General features: G+C 41.5%; 1 protein-coding gene across 4 annotated transcripts in view; it reads left to right on the top strand.

The window, feature by feature from the left end:
* furinb (furin (paired basic amino acid cleaving enzyme) b) overlaps positions 1-21562 on the top strand; it is a 92232-nt gene that overhangs the window by 65563 nt on the left and 5107 nt on the right. For all 4 annotated transcript variants that reach the window (XM_063479950.1, XM_063479953.1, XM_063479952.1 and 1 more), the window contains exons 7-15: positions 3371-3459; positions 5916-6088; positions 10227-10439; positions 14694-14794; positions 16351-16454; positions 19519-19636; positions 19864-20043; positions 20258-20385; positions 20955-21083. In XM_063479950.1, the coding sequence (XP_063336020.1) occupies positions 3371-3459; positions 5916-6088; positions 10227-10439; positions 14694-14794; positions 16351-16454; positions 19519-19636; positions 19864-20043; positions 20258-20385; positions 20955-21083 (1235 nt within the window). The remainder of the gene's footprint in view (positions 1-3370; positions 3460-5915; positions 6089-10226; positions 10440-14693; positions 14795-16350; positions 16455-19518; positions 19637-19863; positions 20044-20257; positions 20386-20954; positions 21084-21562) is intronic.

The raw sequence follows: 21562 nt of genomic DNA, 5'->3' as shown, positions 1-21562 counted from the left end.
TCAGGCTGCTGCCCCCGCGACCCAGCCCGGGATAAGCGGGAAAAAAATGGATGGATGGATGGATGGTTCGGGTTAGAGATGTCGTTCAGCCATCACTAAGATAGCTGAACCACTGTGTGTGTGTGTGTGTGTGTGTGTGTGTGTGTGGTTCTTTAGAGAAATGTGCCAACTGAGTGCTGCTATTTATGTAATATGAAACTAGTTAAGAGCAAAACAGTGTAGTTCAATTTAGCAATGACAACTTGTTAAATGCATTTGTGTTGCCTTATATCCTGCCATATGTGCCAAGGTGCTTCTGTAAGAGCCTGTGAAAAATAATCCCTGTTAGGCAAATTGATTGCTTGTTTAAAAATCACATTAAGGCTTGTAGTTGACAGCTTAGGTCATAAAATGAATGATTTGTAACAAAGTTCAGCTTTGGGGGTTTTTTTTGGTTAGGTTTCCACATCATTCTTTATTTTCATTTTCTGTTATAAATTGTGACTTTGTCACAAAAACGACATGGGTGGAATAAGTAATAACACAGCAGTGATTCTCTGCTAAAACATATCAGAGTGAACAAAACTGCGAATTAGCGGGTGGGTAATGTATCACAGATCCACACAAAGTCTAATCAGAATCTCAGCTGGAGGTGTAGCCACACTCCCGCCCTGTGAAACGACTTTGTCCTCTGGCTCATCATAAGCGAGGTTAGGAGATCAAAAAGGAAGTCATTTTTGGCTCCTGTGTGGCAATGCTGTGGATGTAATTAGCTTTGTTCTGATAACATACACTCAACACATCCCCCCCGACAGGTGTGAAACACTGCACTTCCTAATCAGATACCTGCACTGTAATCAGGAGACAATCTTAATGACCTGTCTTAAATGCCAAATGGTCACTTCTGTTTCCCATCTCATCACACTGCTTCTCCCCAAAAGTCAATGAAACAAATTAAATTCTTTTCCGGTAATGACTACCTTTTTGCTTGGAATCATGCAAAGCTCTGCATTTTTCAATTAAACTCTCCATAGAGAGTAATAGAAAAAGATCTAATAAAGATCTTGATAAAGTGTGTTTGTAGGGGGTTGGAATAGTTTCCATTTGTGAAGTTTTGGTCTGTTTGACATGTAGACAACGCTCTATAGGCAACCTGTCTCTTCTCTGAAACTCAAGACTGGTTCAAGGAATTATTGATGGACTTAGTGAATAATTCATGGGCATTGATAAAATCTCGTATTTCATTTGGATGGCCTGTGGCCAGTGACTGTCAAAGGTAAAGTTAGTTTTCGACAGGCTTTTGTACTTGTCCCCAGGTTTCTATTCAGTCTTTTTTTTCGGACTGGAAGACCCTATAGCCTGTGTCACAAGAGAAAATAATTCTAATACTTTTTTTTCTTAAAAAAAATGAGTGATGCAGTACCTCAGCAAGTTTCCTCACAGCAAGAAGGCCCAAGGTTTGAATCTGCTTGCCAGCTGAGGCTTCACTATGTAGAATTTGGGTGTTCTCCATGTGCCTACACAGAGTTCTCTCCGGGCACTTTGGCTTCGTTCCATGGTCCAAAGTTATGTATGTTAAGTAAACTGGTGATTCGGGGTTAGGGTTTTTCTGCCTGTTGTCCTGTCTGAATATTATGTATAATGAGTTTAACCCTCTCAAGGCAGGCGTTGCAGATTTGCAACAGTTAAAACACTAACAACCTGATTACCCCACATACATATTTTATGAGTTTTTTTTACTCAGAAGTACCACTGCAGGACTTGGTTGCGCATTAGCAATTAAAACTTAATTTGAGCCTGAGAGGGTTAATACTACTTGTACATGTTTTTATAGTATAGAATACTACTATATACACTATACACTGTATTAGGTACATCTTGCTAATGCAGGTTTTGACCCTAAAAAAGTGTTGGAAACATTCCTCAAAGATTTTTGTCCATGTTGACATGAGAGCATCACACAGTTGATGCAGATTAGTCGGATATACATCTACGATGAAATTCTCTGATTCTATCGCATCCCAAAAGTGCTCTGTTGGCTGAGATCTGGTAACTGTGGAGTCCATTTGAGTACAGTGAATTCATTGTTATGTTCAAGATACCAGTTTGAGGCATAGCCAGTGCACTCATGTTGAACCCAAGAATGACTGGTCAGAGTTGCATCTGGTATAAAATCTTTGCCAAATTAAACATGCGGATCATCAAGAATGAGATTTCCATACTAGTTAGCAACGTGCGCCTCCGGTGCAGTTGGCCAGCAGGGTACCGGTGGAAATTGTCCTGCTGTTGGCTGAAGACAAAGGAAGAGGAGATGGGAAAGGCAGGTGAGAGTAGGGACTTTAAATGTCAGGACCGTGGCACAGGACGAGGGCTGGCTGATATGATCTAGAGAAAGAAAATGAATATAATGCGTTTTCAGGAGACCAGGTAGATGGGAAGCAAGGCCAGGAGCATTTGAGGTGGATTCAAACTGTTCCACCATGGTGTGGACAGGAAGCGAAATGGAGTAGGAGTAATCTTGAAGGAAGAGTGTGTGGATAGTTTTGTGGAGGTGAAGAGAGTTTCAGACCAGGGTGGACAGGATTAGAAATAGTGTATCAGCTCAGGCTGAGCAGTTTGGAGACAAAGTTAGAGAAGCAAGGCTGATGGTTTGGACATGTGCAGAGGAGGGATAGTGAAATTGGAAAAAGGATGCTGAATATCAAGCTGTCAGGTCGGAGGAAAAGAGGAAGACCTCAACTGTGAACGTTTGAGGCTGAAACTTGGGGGGGAGAAAAATGTGTTTTTAAGACCGTTAAAAATTAAAGTGCAAAAAGTACGATTAGAGTAACACGCAAACATCATGTTTGATTTATTAAGTCACAATTTCAGTTGTTTCACAGAACAATTTTTCTTTTTTTTGAATGCTATATTTGCAGCTCCTCTTTAATAAAGCACCCCAACAGTTTTTCACTTGTTGATACTTATCGTGCTGTGTGGAAAAGAAATCTCATGTGTCCTTTATGGTTCTAATTGCACATCAGGTTCACCACAGAGGTTACAGCTCTCTGTGTTGTTACAAGTATTACATTATACGGCTGTCTAAATGAGAAGCCCTTAAATGTCAAAGGCATATCAGGCTTTTTGACATCTATTGTTAAAGCTGTAAGACATGCGTGTGCCGCAGTTCTAATGAGGGCCAATGGGCTTGTGTTTCTCTTTTGATTGCATATTTATTTTTAGCAATACTTTAGCTGCCCTGTTATTTAAACATCTAGCACAGCTCAAGAACATTAACTGCCATTTTTGCTAATTTTATTTAGCATTCAGAGCCTTTGTGGGTTTACTTTTAATGTTCTTTTCTTTTCTTATGACCCTGCTTTTCATTCACTTTCACCTTTTCTCTTGCCAGGCATGGAACACGGTGTGCAGGAGAAGTTGCAGCTGCAGCAAACAATGGCGTATGTGGCGTGGGTGTAGCCTATAATGCTAAAATTGGAGGTGAGTAAAGCACACGATTGATATTTTTAATTTGGCAGAAGGTTTAATCAGTATTATACTCATTTAAATGAGTTTATGATAATTTCACTTAGAACTAATACAGAACAAAATACACATTCACCATTAATAACTTGGAAGTTAATGTCTTTCTTCTAAGATCTCCGGGACTTTGGGGTTTGTGTCAGAACGACAGCAGCAGCTCAGGCTTCACATTATATTAATGATCCAGTGATAGATTTTAAAGCTAATATCCATAATGTTTTTTTCTGGACCACTGACTCTCATTTACTGACTGACTGACTCTGTATTGTTCAGATGTACAAGTGAGAGTGTGCTGCAGAGATAGGCAGTAATATGCAGCGAATAGTTCTTTATCCAAAGCCTGTGAGATGAATTGCTTTTGATCATTTGCTGCAGTTTTCTTGCCTGGAAATAAGTAGATCATGACTTAATTAAAACTCCTATGCTCCAGTAAAACAAATAAAATTGTCACTGTAATGATTTCATCCCTGCATTTAAACCGGTTAGGTTCATGTTCAACGTTTGTGAAAGGCTCAATCTGATTTTCTTAATTCATGTCAATGCCTTCATTGTGCTGCCCTCCACCTTTATTTGGCTCTCCACATAAAACTTAATATTTTTTAAATTTATTTATTTATTTTAATCAAGTTGGATTTCCAAAGTTAGTTAAACTGTTGATACATATTCATATGTTTATATGAAAGTTAGTCAAAATTAGACTCTTTGGGGAGAATCTTTTCCAATCAGTAATTAAGCTGTCAGCCTGTGCTGATATGTGTACAGAAAGATGCTGTATGTAGAGCAGTTCATTCAAATTAAATCTGTGAAAACAAATCAAGTCTGGAAGGATTATTTTTCCTCCTGAATATTTTTGTGTTTGATAAATTATTCCAAGAAGGCCTTTAGTAACTTTTGTCATCAAACAATCTGTCAATGCCATGATGGCAGCCAACAAGACTCAGCGGAGCCGGTGGAGCCCTGAGCAGCCTGTTCACAGATGTTACTCATAACTCTCCTTCTTTGTCTTCATTACCATTCATCTCCCGACAGAGCCGCACATTGGCCCCGCTCTCATAAATTATTCCTCTGTGAATCTGTTCACGTCACGGCATCAGTGGATTGCTTATAAACAGCTGTGATTCGCTCCCAAACACTCAAGTTGTTTGGTTTTTTGTGTGGGTGGGTATGCGTGTGTGAGCAGAAGCAGTCGTGTTTGCGCTAAAGCTAAAATATGTGTGTCCTTACAGAGTAATAATTAGCGATTAGTACTTAAAACCTGTAATTGACCCTACTTGGCTCACTCTGTGTTTCCTCTCCATCTACTGTACCTGGTTTGCTTGTGCCTGCACACACACTCATAGCTGCACCGGTAGCTGCTACCTGTGACTTAGTGAAGCTGCAGGGAATTCACGCAAACGTCTTACTCAGGAATCATCAAGCCGCAGGAAGCTGATGAGAATTGTTACGACAGTAATTACCTTTACTGCTGCAGTGCAGCCCTCGCGTAACGATCACAGAGCAAACAATGTGCTTTATGTTGCATGTTTAGCGCAGTTACGTTTGCTTCGGGCTGCTTAGTATTCAAAGACGTGTTGCACTGAATGCCTGCGCCAACTCTGTAATTACAGCCTTGGTCACATCCCCACTGGTATATGTTTGTTCCTACAGGGTTAGGCAGGTTCACTAGAACGGATTATTGAAGTCTTAATGCGGGGACGTTGTCAGTCTTAGTGTATCCTCTGAGGTCTGGGGGTCCTCTAACAGTAATGGACCTTATTTGAGGGTGGGTTATTTCACGCTTCTCTACAGCTATTAATGTTCAGAGGAATGATCTGAGGCTGCTCACATCAAAGACTCAGACAGGTTTGCGTTCAGGTATGATGAAAGGTGACATGCGGCGCTACCCTGTGGACACAGCAGACTGCTGAAGGCTCTGTAAACTCTCAGCTCATTTTTACCTGTGCGTGTGTGGCTTTCTCTCATCTGCAGACTCTTGGATTCTTCTGCTTGTCCTCTCTATAGGTTTTGGTGGGGTCAGGAAGGTTGGTTTAACAACCCCCTGGGATTTTGTTTACATGATGCTTAAATAGTGTAGTATCCACCAGAGCAGCATCCGTGGGCGAGCTTTGTGTGCTTACTCATTAAAACTGAGACTCTGTGAAGTCTTGGTTTTCTTGTGAAGAGCTTGGTTTCTCCGGTTTTCAGTTTTGTTGTGTTTTTCTTTTTCCAGCTGGAGAAAAAAGAAAGAAAGAAAATTTACGTTCTAACTGATTCGCTTGACTTTTTTCTTCTTTTTCTTTTTATCAACTTACGCCTGTTTTGTCTCTAAGGTATCTCACAACTCCCTCTACCGTCTGTCACACTGTCACTATTTCTTCATAACTTTCTCTTCGGTAACCTTATCTAAACCCTCCATTGTGTTTTTGTTTTAATAGGAGTTCGTATGTTGGATGGGGAGGTGACAGATGTAGTGGAGGCTCAGTCTCTTAGCCTGAACCCTCAGCACATCCACATTTACAGTGCCAGCTGGGGCCCGGAAGATGACGGCAAGTCTCTGGATGGCCCTGCCAAGCTGGCTAAGGAGGCTTTCCTCCAGGGAATCACCAAGGTCAGTCAGAGCACAAACATGGTCTTTTAATTTACTAATGTCTTGCATTTCTTATTTATAGTATCACTATCAAAGTCACATCACCTCTTTAGTGTAATAAATCAACATTCTGGGAGACTCATATTTACTTGGTTTATGATGAGAAGCCATCAAGCTTAGCTCAGCTTAGCTTACAAGCTGTGATCAAAAGGCTTCACAATTACACACAAAAATAAAAAACAGAAATCATCGTTCATTTAAATTTAGCTGTTGATTGGCTTCCTGTGCAGAAGCAGTTTTAACCACTTATACCCGTGAATCTGAATGTCCTCTACCGCGTTTGCTGTGGCTCTCTTTAATTCCACTTTTATTTTGGGAACGAGGACAAAGTCACAAGGAGTCAGTAAAGTAAAGTAATGTAGGTGATCTGCAAAGACTTTGTTGCTGAGGCCAAAAAAACTCCCTTTCAGTGCACTTTGTGTCAGTGCGTGACGGCCCCCAGTATACTTCAGTTTGTTTCCGCTGAGTGTTCTACCTCAGATGTTACAGTGAAACTTTCATTGACAGTCTGACCCTGGGGGACACATTCACGGTGCATAACCCTGTGAATGTCAGAAAAACGATGACCACGCTCCTGGTTGAGCTTCTTACCTGATGCACCGCCTTCAGGCTTGGACACAGCAGACGCTTTCACTAAAACCAGCTTTTTGATCTGTGGGTAATAGCCGGAGACTCAGCTCTCATCGCAGCTGATGATGAATCTCAACATGAAAGCCGGGTCAGATTGACACAGAAGGTGGTATTTTTTATTTGCCAAAGTTTGAGACCCAAGGTGAAATTGGTCAGAAAAAGACTTCCTAGGAGTTATTTAAAAATGCCAGCTGTGTCTGAAGCAGTCCAGAGGTGCACAAGAAGACGATCTTAAGTGAGAGATGGGCTCAATTTAAATACGATAAGAGTAAGAGAGAATGTTTTTGGCTCAAAAGATTCAGTGCAAACATTCAGAGTGGTTGATTTTAACATGAAACTGTTTTTATTGCATCACTGCTTGTTCTGTGTGCCTTTGCTTTCCACAGTGATAAATTACTGAAATGCAGAAACCTCCAGATGCAAAAGTGTTGGAGATAGTTTTGGGCTCGTGTTAGGCCAACAGAAACACAAAACAACATGGACACAGACTTTAACACAAAGACCAGCTGCATTCTCTGATAGTTGTCTTGTAGCTGGTCCCAAAAATGTTAATCAGTGAGTTTCAGAGGAGCAGTAGGTGGATTTTGTTGCTTTTTATATAGCGCTAGACAGCTTGTTTAACCTGTTGGCTCACTTTGCAAAGAAGCAAAAAAGTGTGTGTGAGGGGGGGGGGTTTGTTTTTTAAGTCAATCCAATTCGATATATTTTTGATTTTATAGCACCCATTCAAAATAGAAGTTAAAGGTGCTGTGAAACATGCAACTGTGAAAAATCGAGAAGTGCACAAAGACTTTTTCACGGCAGTGGTCCTTTCAGGCGTAAATCACCAAAAAGTAATCAAGCGAAGCCTCATGATTCCCAAGCAGCCGGTGATGGTAGGGAGAAAAAAAGTCTCTCTTTTCCAGGAAGAACACTTTAATAGAACAAGTCAGAAAAGTTCTGGACAATTTTCCACCTGTACAGTCAGAGCATATTACTTTTTAATTGATGATGGCTTCCCAAGACTGAGGAGAAGGACAAACTCAAGGTTAGTTTGCAAAATTGCCCTCTGCCTAGTCATTCAAGCTTGAATAGAATAAAACATTAAACAGTTTGGACTATTATCTAAGTCTAATACCACCATTTTTCATGTGTCAGTATGTGGCATCAAAAGACGTTATGAGAATAGGCTAATGATAAATGTGAGATGGGAGAAAACAGAAAGAGAGGTGCAGTCACTGATGCGGAACAACAGTTACATTCAAACTCTGCTCAATTGGCATATAAATTAATGAACATTTTCAGTGAAACCGAATGACTCATTTATAGAATCCCAAAATGCAAAATGCTCCTGATATCATGGTGTGTTAGTGAGGAAAGAGTGCCTCACAGCAACAAAGCAGGAGCTGACTGGTTCAGTGTGTGTGCTCTCCTGGCAGCGAGATAACCCTTGGCACTGGACTGTTATCGTCTGGCTTCTGTAACCTGCAACCAGGACAGCGTCAGGCCATAAATTAAGAGTAGTATGTACAGCTTCTCTAGCCTCTACTGTTAGGACACAGTTTGATTTGGACTGCATCGCCCAGCAGATGTAGTCTTATCCTGGATTCCTTTGAGAGATCATTTGCGAGATGGGAATGTGGGAATCCATTAAGAAAATTAAATGGATAATCATTTTAAAAACGTACTGAACAAGCTTAGTTAAAATTTGTATTCGCATCCAATTGAATTTCCTTTGTACGATTATGAGCTTAACATTTCTGTGATTAGCCATGCCGGAGACGGGCAGTGTTACAACAACAGTGATAAGGAATAAAATATTCCAGCATCTTATCTTTACTAGCAAGATACCAAGAAAATCAGTTAATTTAGTTTTATACTTGATGTAAAAACACAACAATGATACAGCACTGGTCTGCTCAGTCAGTATGATTAACGATGAAAGAGGTACAAAACAGAGGAGCGGAACAGGCAGTACAACACGTGGTGCTCTTAAAAGAAAAAGTGAATAAAATAAATGATGGCACATAACGAGAGCCCAGAGTAAGTCCATTAGCAAGGTACAGAGGAGGAGTTGGTAAAAAAAAAATCTGACTGAAAACTGGTAGATTTTCTGTGTGTGCGTGCGTGTGTGTGTGTGTGTGTGTGTGTGTGTGTGTGTGTGTGTGTGTGTGTGTGTGTGTGCGTGTGTGTGTGTGCGCGCGCAATGGCGTACATCTGTTTTTTTCTCACCTAACTAATTTCTAACTGATTCATTTTCTAATGACAGAATGTAATAAATATTCAGTGGAAATATGAGCTGTGGGTAAATTCAAGTGAAAAATAATGTTTTAAATTACTGGCATTTTTTTTCTTCTTTTAAAAACTGTGTAATAGATTTACAATCAAAATCAAAGAGAATACATTTTAGCAGCGTATAAAAAAAAAAAAAACACTTTTCCGAGTGTACTCTTTTATAACCTAAAAAATAAGATCAGCAATGACAGCAGTAGGTAAGAATTGGTAATCCCAATTAAAATACAAGTCTGTAAGACCTTAGGAAAGGGACACTGAGTGTTGTTGTCAACCCAGAGGCTATTACAGAGCTGTGGGGTCCTGACAGTCCCGCTGTCTCTGTCTCTGGATCCAGCTTGGCCTCAGGCGGCAGTCATCAAGAATGGGTCAGCGGGCCTCGGGCTAAATATCACCAACATATTGAGAGAAAGAAGGTCAGCTTTGCAGGAAGTGGGCAGACACAAAAAAGAATAAAAAAAGCAGTAAGCAGTAAATCTGTTCTAAAATGCAATAGTAAGCAGAGCAGCAATGCCAAAATTCTGAAAAGTGCACAAATTCTCTGCGATTTGTATGCACCTTAGCTGCTCCAATTTTATACCGACTAGAGGCGGTCGATCGATTTCTGGGGCTTTCCAGCAAATAAAGAGTTACTCTGATCTAATCAGCTGGAGACAAATGTAGCGTTTGTGTGTCTGGTCACAAATGGAGCAATCAAATCTTCGCTTGTATTCCTGAGCTGACAAAGAACACCCTTTGTTACTTTGCTAAAAGGGGTTGGTGAAATTTTAATCCGAGCCAAGGATTTCTTGGCTCTTGTTGTCATTCCAGACCCAGCTGGACCGAATGTACGTATGTCTCAGATAGTGTGTGTAATTTAGGAGCACAGTCTCTCTGCCAGATATCATGTTGTCATTTATCAGCCCTGAAATTATATTCAGCTTGAATAAATTTGGTAATTACATTTCCTCTGTTTGTTATCTGATGTTCTGCTGCAATAAGTCGTTTGACATGATGATGTATTAATAAGAGTTGTGCCTACAGCGCCTCAGTGTTTCTAAAAGAAAGCGCATTAACGACAGGCCGTTTAAGTATGGAGACAAACGTCTTTGTCAAAGGCGATTTTTCATACTTGAACCAGCTCCTGATAGCTTCTCCCTCTTAACCTTGTCTGTTCCTGGACTCCAGCCACATGAAGGTGTATGTTTCTGCACCACAGGGACGCAGCGGACTGGGCTCCATCTTCGTCTGGGCTTCGGGTAATGGTGGCCGGGAGCAAGACAGCTGTAACTGTGACGGCTACACGAACAGCATTTACACCCTGTCCATCAGCAGCACCACGCAGTCCGGCAACGTGCCGTGGTACAGCGAGCCCTGCTCCTCCACCCTCGCTACCACCTTCAGCTCTGGAAACCCGGGGGAGAAGCAGATAGTAGGTGTACACACACACACACACACACACACGCTTACATGCACTTTAAAGATCTCAGATTTTGTGTAGGATTGTTTTTAATACTTTGAATCTTTGGCACGCTGTAAATATCAAGCTTGAAAGCACAGCTACACGTCCCGTGCTTACCAAAAGTTCATGCCGATGCATCCAAATTGAACCCATTTTGAGTGTTTATACACATTAGTCTTGTGTCTCTCAAATAGAAAAAAAATAGGCTTCAAAATGTCAAAGTCTGAGTGATGTGAAACATACAATGAGCAAACCTGACAAACGCTGAGAGATGCCATGATTCCTTCAAGCTGCTTGTCACCCGAAGAAAGACTTGCTTCAGGGACGCAGAATAACATAAAACAACCATAAATCTGCCATTTCCTCCAAATTACACCAGAGGCGTGCTGCAGGCAAGTAAACACAACTCATGAAATGGGTGGAAGTGAAGTCATTTTAAAATATACATTAGCACTTGCGTTGTATTGTTGCTTTAGCACGCAGAGGCTGCCATTTGGTGCAGTACCCAGTGAGTTTATGCAATTTCCGTTCGTTCCAAACTAGTATTTATTTTCACTCTGTTAGATTTCTGTGTTACTCACAATCTAACATGCACTACCAAGTGGCTCATTTTGTGAGCGCATTTGGTCACCTCCATCTCCAGAGATTACACATTTTTTTCCCAACTGGAGCGAGAGAAAAGCAAAACATAAATTCCAGTTTTTCTAACTAAAATGGCAGCGACGGCACTCGGCTGTAATTAACTTCATCTGTTGTGCACACCTAGATGGAATAAAACGTGGCTGTTTGCCAAAAATAAACACATTACCGCCGAGTAGCACAAAACACAAAGTTCACTAATTGGCCTTCAAGGCACATTGTGTTGTTGCTACAGAGAAAAAGTAAATACGCTATATTTTCACAAAAATAAGGCTTTTAAATAATTAAATGGCACAATTAAAGCACTGATTGTTATTTTACTAAAGGTTAATAATGTTTTCTTATTTTGAAATTTTATGAATAATATGTGCACAGGTTAAACTGTTATCAAAGTAGAGCTACAACTAGTATGTATTTATTGTAAATGTAGGTTTCCTTTTTCAGTTCACTCAGTGAATTGTTGCATATTCTTCCTCATATATTCCTGATATTTGTTGTCGACTGTCTTACCTGTGAGATGATGGTTTGTCATGTCAGGTGGATTCTGCAGTGGTTGCTATGACTAAATAGACCTGAAATGGCGATCTGTCGTGTACTTGTGGCAGACTACTCGGATGGTGGTTTAATTTGGTTTGCTTTCTTCTGTTGTTGCCTCTTTTGCTGTGTTCTTTTAGTCCTGATCCCTTTGGCAACTTTTGTGCCAGTTTTAGTCACACTCCACCAGACTGTGCAAGCAGAAGCTGCTTCTTCACAGTTGTCAGTGTTGATGTGGCGTGCCTTCATGTCACACTTTCATATGTCCTTGAACCTCGAGTCCAGGTGCCCCGTGGGCCCGGCACCATGGGGATTCTGCCATCATCTATGTTTCACATGGCCAATCCGGCACATGTGGCATTGCATAAGCAGCTTTTGCATGCTGGAAGTCTCAGTTTTGTGGGACTCTAGTTTTAGATATTTTGTCCTGCTATGTGATTCCAAGGCTTAGACAACTTAGATGAAAGCTGTTCTTGCTTCGTGATGGGACTATGTCCTCCAAGTAGTCACTGCAGTACAACAGGTGCTTTGTAGGCACAGATTTTTGTTGCTAGGGTTAGCTTCTTGTTTTTCCACACTCGTTAGCTGAACCTTGATCATCCTTGTGATCTGTTAACATGAGTTTTATCCACATCCTGACCCATGACCGTGGTGTTTTTGATGCTTAATGTAAGACCAAATTAATTTCAGGCATGTGAAAACCTATTAAGAACCTCAGAACCGACAGCATGAGTAACTATTCCAAAGTCATGAGCAAACATCAGCTCACAGATCTGCTGCTCTGACTTGCTCTGACTTTTGTCTTGGCTGGTAATATTGCCAAGTTGAACAGTTTGCCATCAGATCTGGTGTGCAGGAAAACAACATCTTGTGAGTGTCAGAAGGAATTTTGTAGCAGCGTGAAGAAGATCCCAAACAGCGCGAATGCTCAGATACTTTCAGGAGCGTTTCCACTTGCAAGGCAGCTGATGCCCTTTCCAGCTTGTTCAGTGTTGGTTCTGCATCTCACTTTTCCAGTTAGCTGAGGAACAGTGTTTAGTGCAATTTCTGTGACTTTGTTCTCTGTGCCATATATTTCAACATAGCATTCCACCAATCTCTCCATCTGTTTATCTCCACCAGTGATAAACTCACCAGCTTTGGACTTGAGAGGAGCTGTTTCAGAATCTGTTGGACCCATTGCTTTCTTCATTCCTTCAAGCGTACCTCTGATGTTTCCAGTATCAGTACCTTGTGTGCATTTCATAGCAAAGCTGCACCTGGTATTTATTAGCACAGCATCTAGTTGTGCTGTATGTCTGCCAGCTCTCAGATCTTCTAGGCTTTGCTTCTGCTTGAACGAGGCAGGCCTTATAGCTTCTATCAGTGGCTTCATTTCTGTCCAGAAAGCGTCTATGCAGTGAGCACTCTTCCTCCTCCTTTTCCCAAACACTATGACAGTTCTATCATATATGATGCTGCTTATGGAGCCCCACAGTTCAGATGCGTTTTCAAAATAGTCAACATTTTGTGGAAGATTTTGATATAGAGTATCCAGATTTTTTCCCATTTTTATTTGATTTTATAAGAAGCAGGTGTTGAAGTGTCCAAGGGTTTTATATTCTGGAATAATGAGGTTTCTCTGGTTGTACTCTCGGCTTGCGGCACCTAATATTCCTAAAATGAAATCTCAAAATATAGTAACCCTATTAGTCCTTCATATACTTTGTGGTTTTGGTGGGAGTTGTCCACTTTGGGAGACATTAGCCGTAGCAGTGTCTGCCTACGCTTGAATATAATTTAATTTAACGGATTTTGGCTTGTGGCACATATTTGTGAATGAATGAATTGCAGAACCATAACCCAGCTATTGTGGGCAGTGTGATTCACAAAGAATTTTCTTTTTTCTGTATACAACTGCTTTTGGTTGGCATTACAGCTTAGCAGAGTGCCAGCAACATTAGCGTTTGCATCCTGTCATGAGCCTGAGCCTCTTGTCACAGACACAGTTTTCTCTTAAATGAATCACCTCACAACAAAGTTGGTGGGTTTTTCTTTTGTAACGGGATCATATTTTGTGGGGGGGGGGACTGAGTTTTCCAGGTGTATTTTTGGCCATAAGCCGATTGCCATTTAGTCCTATTATATTCAAGAGATGGCAGGCGTCCCTATAGATGTTATCGTTATCTCTAAAACTGAGCAACTCACACCAGAATAGTCTCGATAGATAAATAACACTGAATCTGATCTGGGACCTTTTTCTACTTCTAACCTGTTATATGAAAAACTTGATTTGTCTAGTTAGTAAAAAAAAAAATCTAAAAATGTCGAGTTTTCAGAGTCATAAAACCAAGAAAATGCCTAAAAAGAAGCTGCAGATAGTCTGAGCTGGTATTTACAAAAGATTCCACTCAATATTAAAAAAAAAAGATAAATCAGTTAACTTCCAGCATTTAATCTGTTAAATATTATTGTTTCAGTGTTATTCTGTCCAGGTCCTAAATCTAACAGCTGGCCCGTGCAGACGCCTGCCCTCCCTTTGTTTACCCCTCTGACACATCTTTCCACAGATAATGGTCATTAACGCCACAATCTGTCAGGCCAAAAGTTGCAAACCAAGAATCTGTCTCTAACCTTCATAGACCACCTTGCCTTTGGCTTCTTTGTCATTTCTGACGTGTCCTCATCGTGACCCAGACAGCCCTCATTAGCTTTCTGGCACTTGCAGAGACCAAGAGGAGAGATGTACGTGGAGTGCTAACATACTCTGTCTCACCACAGCTTGACCTGGCTGGGCTGATTTGGCTGACCTTCATTACCCCAGGCGTGACCCCTTGGCAGGGATCCACAGACCTGAGACTGAACCACCTACTAATTCTCTCCTTCTCCTCTTTTCCATCGCACATAGCTGTGGGGAGAGCTCCTATTGTCCGCAGCCCTCATCTGTCTAGCTCTTAGTTTCTCTGCCCGTGAGCTTCACTCATGCTGAAGTGGGAAACTCAATGTGTCAAATCAACTATGTCTGTCCTCCTGTACTTATTTACACTTTCTCTCTATCCGCTTGTCTCTAAGGTGACCACTGACCTGAGGCAAAAATGCACAGACTCTCACACGGGGACGTCCGCGTCAGCACCGCTCGCTGCTGGGATCATCGCTCTGGCTCTGGAGGCCAAGTGAGTGCCCCTGTATCATCTCTTTCTACATTAGGGAATCAGAAATGTAAAGCTTTTTTTTTAACTTTATGCTACTGTTAACTTAGTTTATTATGATCCACTGCGTGCTACATGTGGGAGTATGTGCGTGGACTCACGTCTGTAAATGCGCAGACGTCTCTGGGAAGGCGGTGTTGGCCTAAATCCCAGCCAAGAAATTCTTTCCACTCCAGATTAAGCTTTTGATAATCGGTTAATTAGTGAGACAAATCAGCAGCTGCAGCCCACACAGACATCTCAATACCTGTAGGGCCCATGGTGAAGATTTTAAACCGGTGAATGTCTCTCATTATCGCTCACTCAGGACTCCAGGTGTCAGAATCCAAGTTTCTGTCAGCAGCTCTAATGTGTTCCCCATTATCTTGAGTCATATCTTGCATGTGTTAAGTCAGTCTTATCAGTAAGCAGTGCTCTACTGTGCATAATTCTCCTCCTTTCCACATTAGTGATTTGCTGACAGCTGTCAAATCAATCCAGTAGTACCACACAGCCAAGTTTCAGTTCTGGTATGCTCAGCGTCTCTGGTTTAACACCGCACAAGAGTCAGTATTTATCAGTGTATAGGCCCCCCCACTCCTCCTGAAGCTCCTCCTGACAGGCAGTAGTAATAACAGGGTAGCTAGTTTATCAGTCTGGGACCGCACTGGAATTCACAGAGATGGAATCATTTAATAGGCAGAGTGTTTTGGCTTTCTGGTGTTTTATTATTTTATTATTTTCTCCTTCGCTCTTGGCTGAGGTGACATTGAGTGGATCGGAGGATCTTGTCCATTAATAACACATGAGAGGATGTGAGATGTGAATGCTGATGTGGAGGTTGGCGGAGGTGATGCACCACAGTGCAATTCCGTGTTTCTATTTCTGTCAACTGTGGTGTTGCTCTCGGTAAAGCTCTGTGATTCACGGTTTGATTATCTTAACCCACGGAGCAGTTTTTCTTAGTGGTGACTTAAAGGATTCTCTGTTGGATACTTACAGCTAGACCCCTTAATAAATCTATATGAAGAAAAAAAAATTACTGAGCTTCAGCTGTGTTGGAGGTGACCTTGTCCCCAACTCACAGAACTTATTAGAAACTATCATTACAGATAGGCATAGACTGTCCTCCACGGTTTTGTTTTACAGTGTTCCCTGACCTTTCAACACAGTAGGTTATGATGTACCTTTAATGCTGGTGTTTTACGCCCATGTTAAAACCTTTATGTGAGTCCATAGCTTTGTTTTAGTTGAGTGGCACATCCCTCAGGGTTCCCTCCACCTCTCAGTGTAGTATTTCAACACTGTACGGTTGTTCTCACTGTATATGCTCAGATGGATCACATTTCAGGTGTTTTTACAGTCTTCTGACCTTTTCCGTGTCCCATTGCTGCTCACATTTCCCAGCCTGTATTGTTGTACAGTTGAGGTCATCAAAACCTGACATTTCTCATAATGTGCATAATAGGAAGGTATTAGCCTCACCTATTACGTGAGAGAATGTAAATGTGATTTTATTTCTTTCTTCCCTGTCTGCGCAGTATGAACTTAACCTGGAGGGATATGCAGCACCTGGTGGTGAGAACATCCCAGCCCGGGCATCTCAGCGCCGGTGACTGGAAGACCAATGGAGTGGGGCGCAGAGGTAAAAACTCAATACAGTTATTAGACAAATCAAGAGCAGGTGGTAACATGTGGAGTTATGTCTATGCCTCAATCCTGAGTACAAATGGAAAGTTCACTAAAGCGCTTTTTTGAAAATGCCTTGCTTGAGAGCGCTTTGGACGGCTTTGGTTGCTATGATACGGAATATGTGCAGAACTAATGTGTTACAAGTACCTACCTGAGTGCTGCTTAACTGGTAAACTCTTGGTGAACTAAATGTACCTCCAAGCATTATTTTTATAGTAATGTCGCAGCAGTCCAGGGAAACAGGTCTTTTACACACATGCATACTTGGAGCAGCAGAAATATTAGTTTCTCTTACTCTGTTGTTCAACATTGTTGAACAAGTAAGCTGTGATGGTTGATCAGTGTAATATGTCTCTTTCCCTCCAGATGGCGGTATAGCCCAGCCAAGGGATTAGCATTTATTAGCAATTATTTACATTTTTCTCAAGTAAATTTAAATGTCCATTTCCGTTTAGAAAGCTACCCTAAGATTCTGGTTATTACAACTCTTAGTACTTGGTATTTCTTTGCTATTTCTGTGCTATTTCCGTGCCAGAGTGGATTGATGCCCAGTTTCCCAATAACATGCAATTTTTCTGATTCAAGTTAAGTAACCAAGTAACTGTGAGATTGTGTTAAAATTATCATATTTGTATGAAATGAAAATGCAGTTACTTAACACTTTTCCTGTCATGCATAATGTTGTAAGCAAAATATTAATTATTGGGTTAAAGAAAAGAAAATGCAGAAAACAAAGATGTGAATGGCTATGGTGGCCCTCATGGAGCCATTGAATACCATAGGTTATACTGATGAAGTGTGAGCTACCATGTACATGTGGACAAGAACTGATAACATGAACTAACATATTTTTAAACACATTATATCCCTAATTGTTTATAATGCATACATTTTAGTTTGTTATGCAAAGAACTTGAACAAATAGAAATCTCTTCTCTGCTCAAAGAAAGGTTTTGTCTTGCTTGTTACAGTTCGGCTATAACCATTACTTAACACGACCTGGCTCAAAGGTTTGTGGCCTAGTTGGTGCCGAGTTTAAGGCAGGCCAATCCGATAGGCTGAGACACTGGGTGGGTATATCAGGGTCTGCTTTGGAGTGGTTTGAATCTTATTTGTGTGAACGATCCTTCTCTGTGGCTACCTCTAAGTACAGATCCTCTTCTATTTCTCTTACCTATGGTGTGCCACAAGGTTCTGTTTTAGGACCTTTATTGTTTTTGTTGTATTTACTCCCTCTTCAGCCAACCTTCTGAGCACTTTTATGGACATTTCTTATCACAGCTATGTAGATGATATTCAGTTATATATCTCCTTTAAACCACAAGATGTTTCCAAGCTACAGATTTTGCATAGGTGCATAGACTCCATTAGAGGTTGGATGGCTGATAATTTTCTTCAACTTAATGAGGAGAAAACCGAAGTCCTTGTTTGTGCTTCCAATAAATTTGTGCCCATGGTTTTGGAAAATTTAGGTCCTCTTGCTAAATTTGCCAAATCTTCTATTAGGAATCTTGGTGTAACTTTTGACTCAGCTCTGACTTTGGACGCTCATGTTAAATCTCTGGTCCTCTCCTGTTTTTATCATATAAGAAACAATGCTCTGAACTAGAAATGATCATGCATGCATTTGTTTCATCTCGTTTGGACTATTCTAATTCTTTGTTCACTTGTTTATGTAATGCCTCCTTGGAACGTCTGCAGGGTGTTCAGAATGCTGCTGCAAGGCTTCTGACCAAGTCTTCCAAGTACTCTCATGTTACACCCCTGCTGATCCAGCTGCACTGGCTCCCCATTAAAGTCAGAGTTCACTTTAAGATTATGACTTTGACATTCAGGGCTTTGCATGGACAAGCACCAACATACATCAGAGATTTCTTACATCCATACATCCCCAGCAGGTCCCTGAGGTCATGCGATCAGGGCTTGCTGGTTGTCCATCACACGAGGCTAAAAAACTAAAGATGACAGAGCTTTTGTAACTGTGGCCCCCAGACTCTCCCTTTGAGTTTGAGATCTGTGGACTGAGTGGTTTCTTTTTTTTTTTAAACAGTTAAAAACTCATCTTTTTAAACTTGATTTAATGTTTTTAGCTTCTGTGAAGCACTTTGTGATTTTATCTTGAAAGATGCTATATAAATAAAATTTTACTTTACTTACTTTTACTTTACTTAGATGAATACATTCAGAATTTCTAGTTCATTTCTTGTGTTCTGCTTTAAGAATAAACATAAATAGTTGTCTTTAGGTTTCATGCACTCAGCATCTAGTTCATAGCTACTCATTCAGTCCTTTTTAAAAAGTAAAACTTGTTTCTAATCAATTAAAGCAGCAATGTTGGCATTCTGTTAGAAACAGTCACACTGGCCAACAGCCAGAAACAGACTTTGAAGAACAACCTGCATTATCTTTTCTGCTAAAGTGTACTTCCTACCAAACTGACACGCATGAACATGCTATGTTTTGCAGCTTATCTTGTTGAAACAGCTGTGAAACATTTACCCAGAAAGTCTTCTGTTGGCATTAGTTTGCAGGGTAGATACTGTAGCCGATAAACACACATACAGATGTTCATTTAGATGATGGTGTGGTCCCAGCTACACACTGTTTGTCTGCGGCCTGTAGGCTACAGAATTAGTTTAACTTTGTCTTCCATTCCCTGCCAAGGTTCAGTCTGCCAGCTGCTGTCATTCAGCCACAGAAAGCCATCTGAGACATACAGAAACTTTTTTGACATTGCCCCAAAGACCCCTTCCCTCCTTTTTAATGATAAAAAAAAAGAAAATATGATAGGCTGGATAAACCTGTTTATATTATTACTGACTGTCGGTGACAGTTGGACTGTTAAATCCCAGCTGTTTTTAATCACATTTATCTTCTCAGGATGAAGGCACAGATGAAGTATTGCTGTAGAGAGGATTGTTTGATTGTCATTTCTGTCACTCTGTGCTGCTATCTCATAACCACCACCCACAAAACTGCCATCCGCTCCCTATCCCTCCATTTTTTTTCCTCCACAGTGAGTCATTCGTACGGTTATGGGCTCCTGGATGCAGGCGCTCTGGTGGCGTTGGCACAGAATTGGACATCAGTGGGACCGCAGCGCCAGTGTGTTAACACGATGCTTTCAGAACCAAGGTTAGAAGGATGACTTGGAGCATGTGTGTGTGGGTTTGTCCGTAAAAAGAGTTTCAGCATTGTTACAAAGACTTCCTGTTCTATCATATCTCTGACCCTGATGGATGTCGCTGCATTCTCCTCCAAGCCGGGGAGGTCGCTTAAGTTTAAAGCACAGTGCTGTTCGGTGTCCATTTCTGCCTCCACACAACATTAACCACTCTGCCCGCCACTTGTCAAACCTGCAGAGACATCGGGAACAAACTGGTGTTCAGCAAGAGCGTGGATGCCTGCTGGGGACGACCAGAGCATGTCAGCTCCCTGGAACACGTTCAGGCTCGCCTCACTCTCTCCTACAACCAGAGAGGAAAATTGGCCATTCATCTCATCAGCCCGCTGGGCACACGCTCCACCCTGCTGTTCCCCAGGTACACAGTAAAAAAACAGGACAACAGCAGCCAGGTCCTAATATAAATCTCTCTTTTTCTGTGCCACACACAGACAAATAATGTGTGTGTCCCTCGGTTTTACTTCTGCACACATGCTCCCACAGGCGTATTCTCTGAGACAAATACTCAGAGTATGCCTGCTTTCAGATGCAGGGAAAAAACACCAATATGTCCTCTCTTTTTATTTATTCAGGCCCAATGACTTCTCCTCAGAGGGTTTCAATGATTGGGCCTTTATGACCACACACTCATGGGACGAAGACCCTCAAGGAGAGTGGACCCTGGAGATAGAAAATGTAGCACCTAATGGACGTGACTATGGTAACCTAACTCATCTTCATTAATTGCCCGGACTGGTCGCATCACATCAAACCTTCTTCCATTCCAGCATTATCTTATGTATTTCCATGCTTCTGCCCCTCTCCTTTTCTAATAGTCTATAACAGTTTTGGTTCCAGCAGAGAGGCACTTAGGAACTGCTCCAGTTAAGAGTCTCTGGGCAGAGAACGATTCTTCTGCAAGAAAGTCTTTGGCAACTATTTGATTATCAAAACTTCAGTGTCTTGAGAATGTTTTTCTTTCCAACAACTGGGCTGCACTTTAGCTCTAAAAGCAAATGGCAGCACACTGTCAGAAAGAGTTGCCATGTTTTCCAGTAGATTTGTTTTCTCTGAGCAGCAGAGGGAAATGAGAGAGAAACACCTCTCTTTCTCTGCTGCTGTTGATCCTCCTCCACTGTTGTTTGGGCCACTCACATCACTTGTTTCCTGTCTTTCCACCCCCATATCCTCTTCTCAGCCAGTTCACTCTGTTCCCTCTTTGAGAAGTGCTAAATTGATATTCTCTTCCACCACTTACACCCCCACTCTCTCTGCCTCTGTCCTCCTCAGGTGTGTTAAGTCAATTCACCCTCATCCTGTGGGGTACTGGGCCCAGCATAGTCAACCCCTCGTCCCCTGACTTCCCTCGGCCGTCCAACAACAGCTGCAAGACATTCGATGCCCAGCAGATCTGTATCGGTGAGAACGATCGGCCTTCCGCTGTCACGCATGAGCCACTTAGGTTGAATAGGTTCATTTGTATTGGCGCCGGCATACAGTCGTTGTTACCAAACAGGCTTTGGGTCAGACTGTGTTGAGTATTTCAGTTTGTGAAAAGTGAATGTTGTGAATACAAATTGGCAATTTACAAGCCTCTTGCGCATCTGTTTATGTGCGCACAATGAATACGCACGTTGCCATATGTCATATCAAAGAGTGGAACGTATTGCGAGCAGCAGGGGAGATTTAAACTGCGCTGGTGCCTCAGGTGCATGTTGTCAGCAAGGATGACTTCCTCAGTGAAAAGCAGATGAAGTCAAAAATTATTTTATGCTTCGAGTCAGGCGCTTTCCTCTTAATCATTTTAGACATTTCAAAAATTTCAGTAAAATCAACATTACAGTTATTACTGCTTCTTTTATTTCATGTCCTCAGTTGCCTGCTAATTTCCCTCAAAT

Source organism: Pelmatolapia mariae, linkage group LG7 (assembly GCF_036321145.2).
Source record: "Pelmatolapia mariae isolate MD_Pm_ZW linkage group LG7, Pm_UMD_F_2, whole genome shotgun sequence".
In the NCBI taxonomy this organism is placed as follows: domain Eukaryota; kingdom Metazoa; phylum Chordata; class Actinopteri; order Cichliformes; family Cichlidae; genus Pelmatolapia; species Pelmatolapia mariae.
The sequence above is the reverse complement of the archived record's forward strand: the minus strand, read 5'-3'. Positions and strand labels throughout refer to the sequence as shown.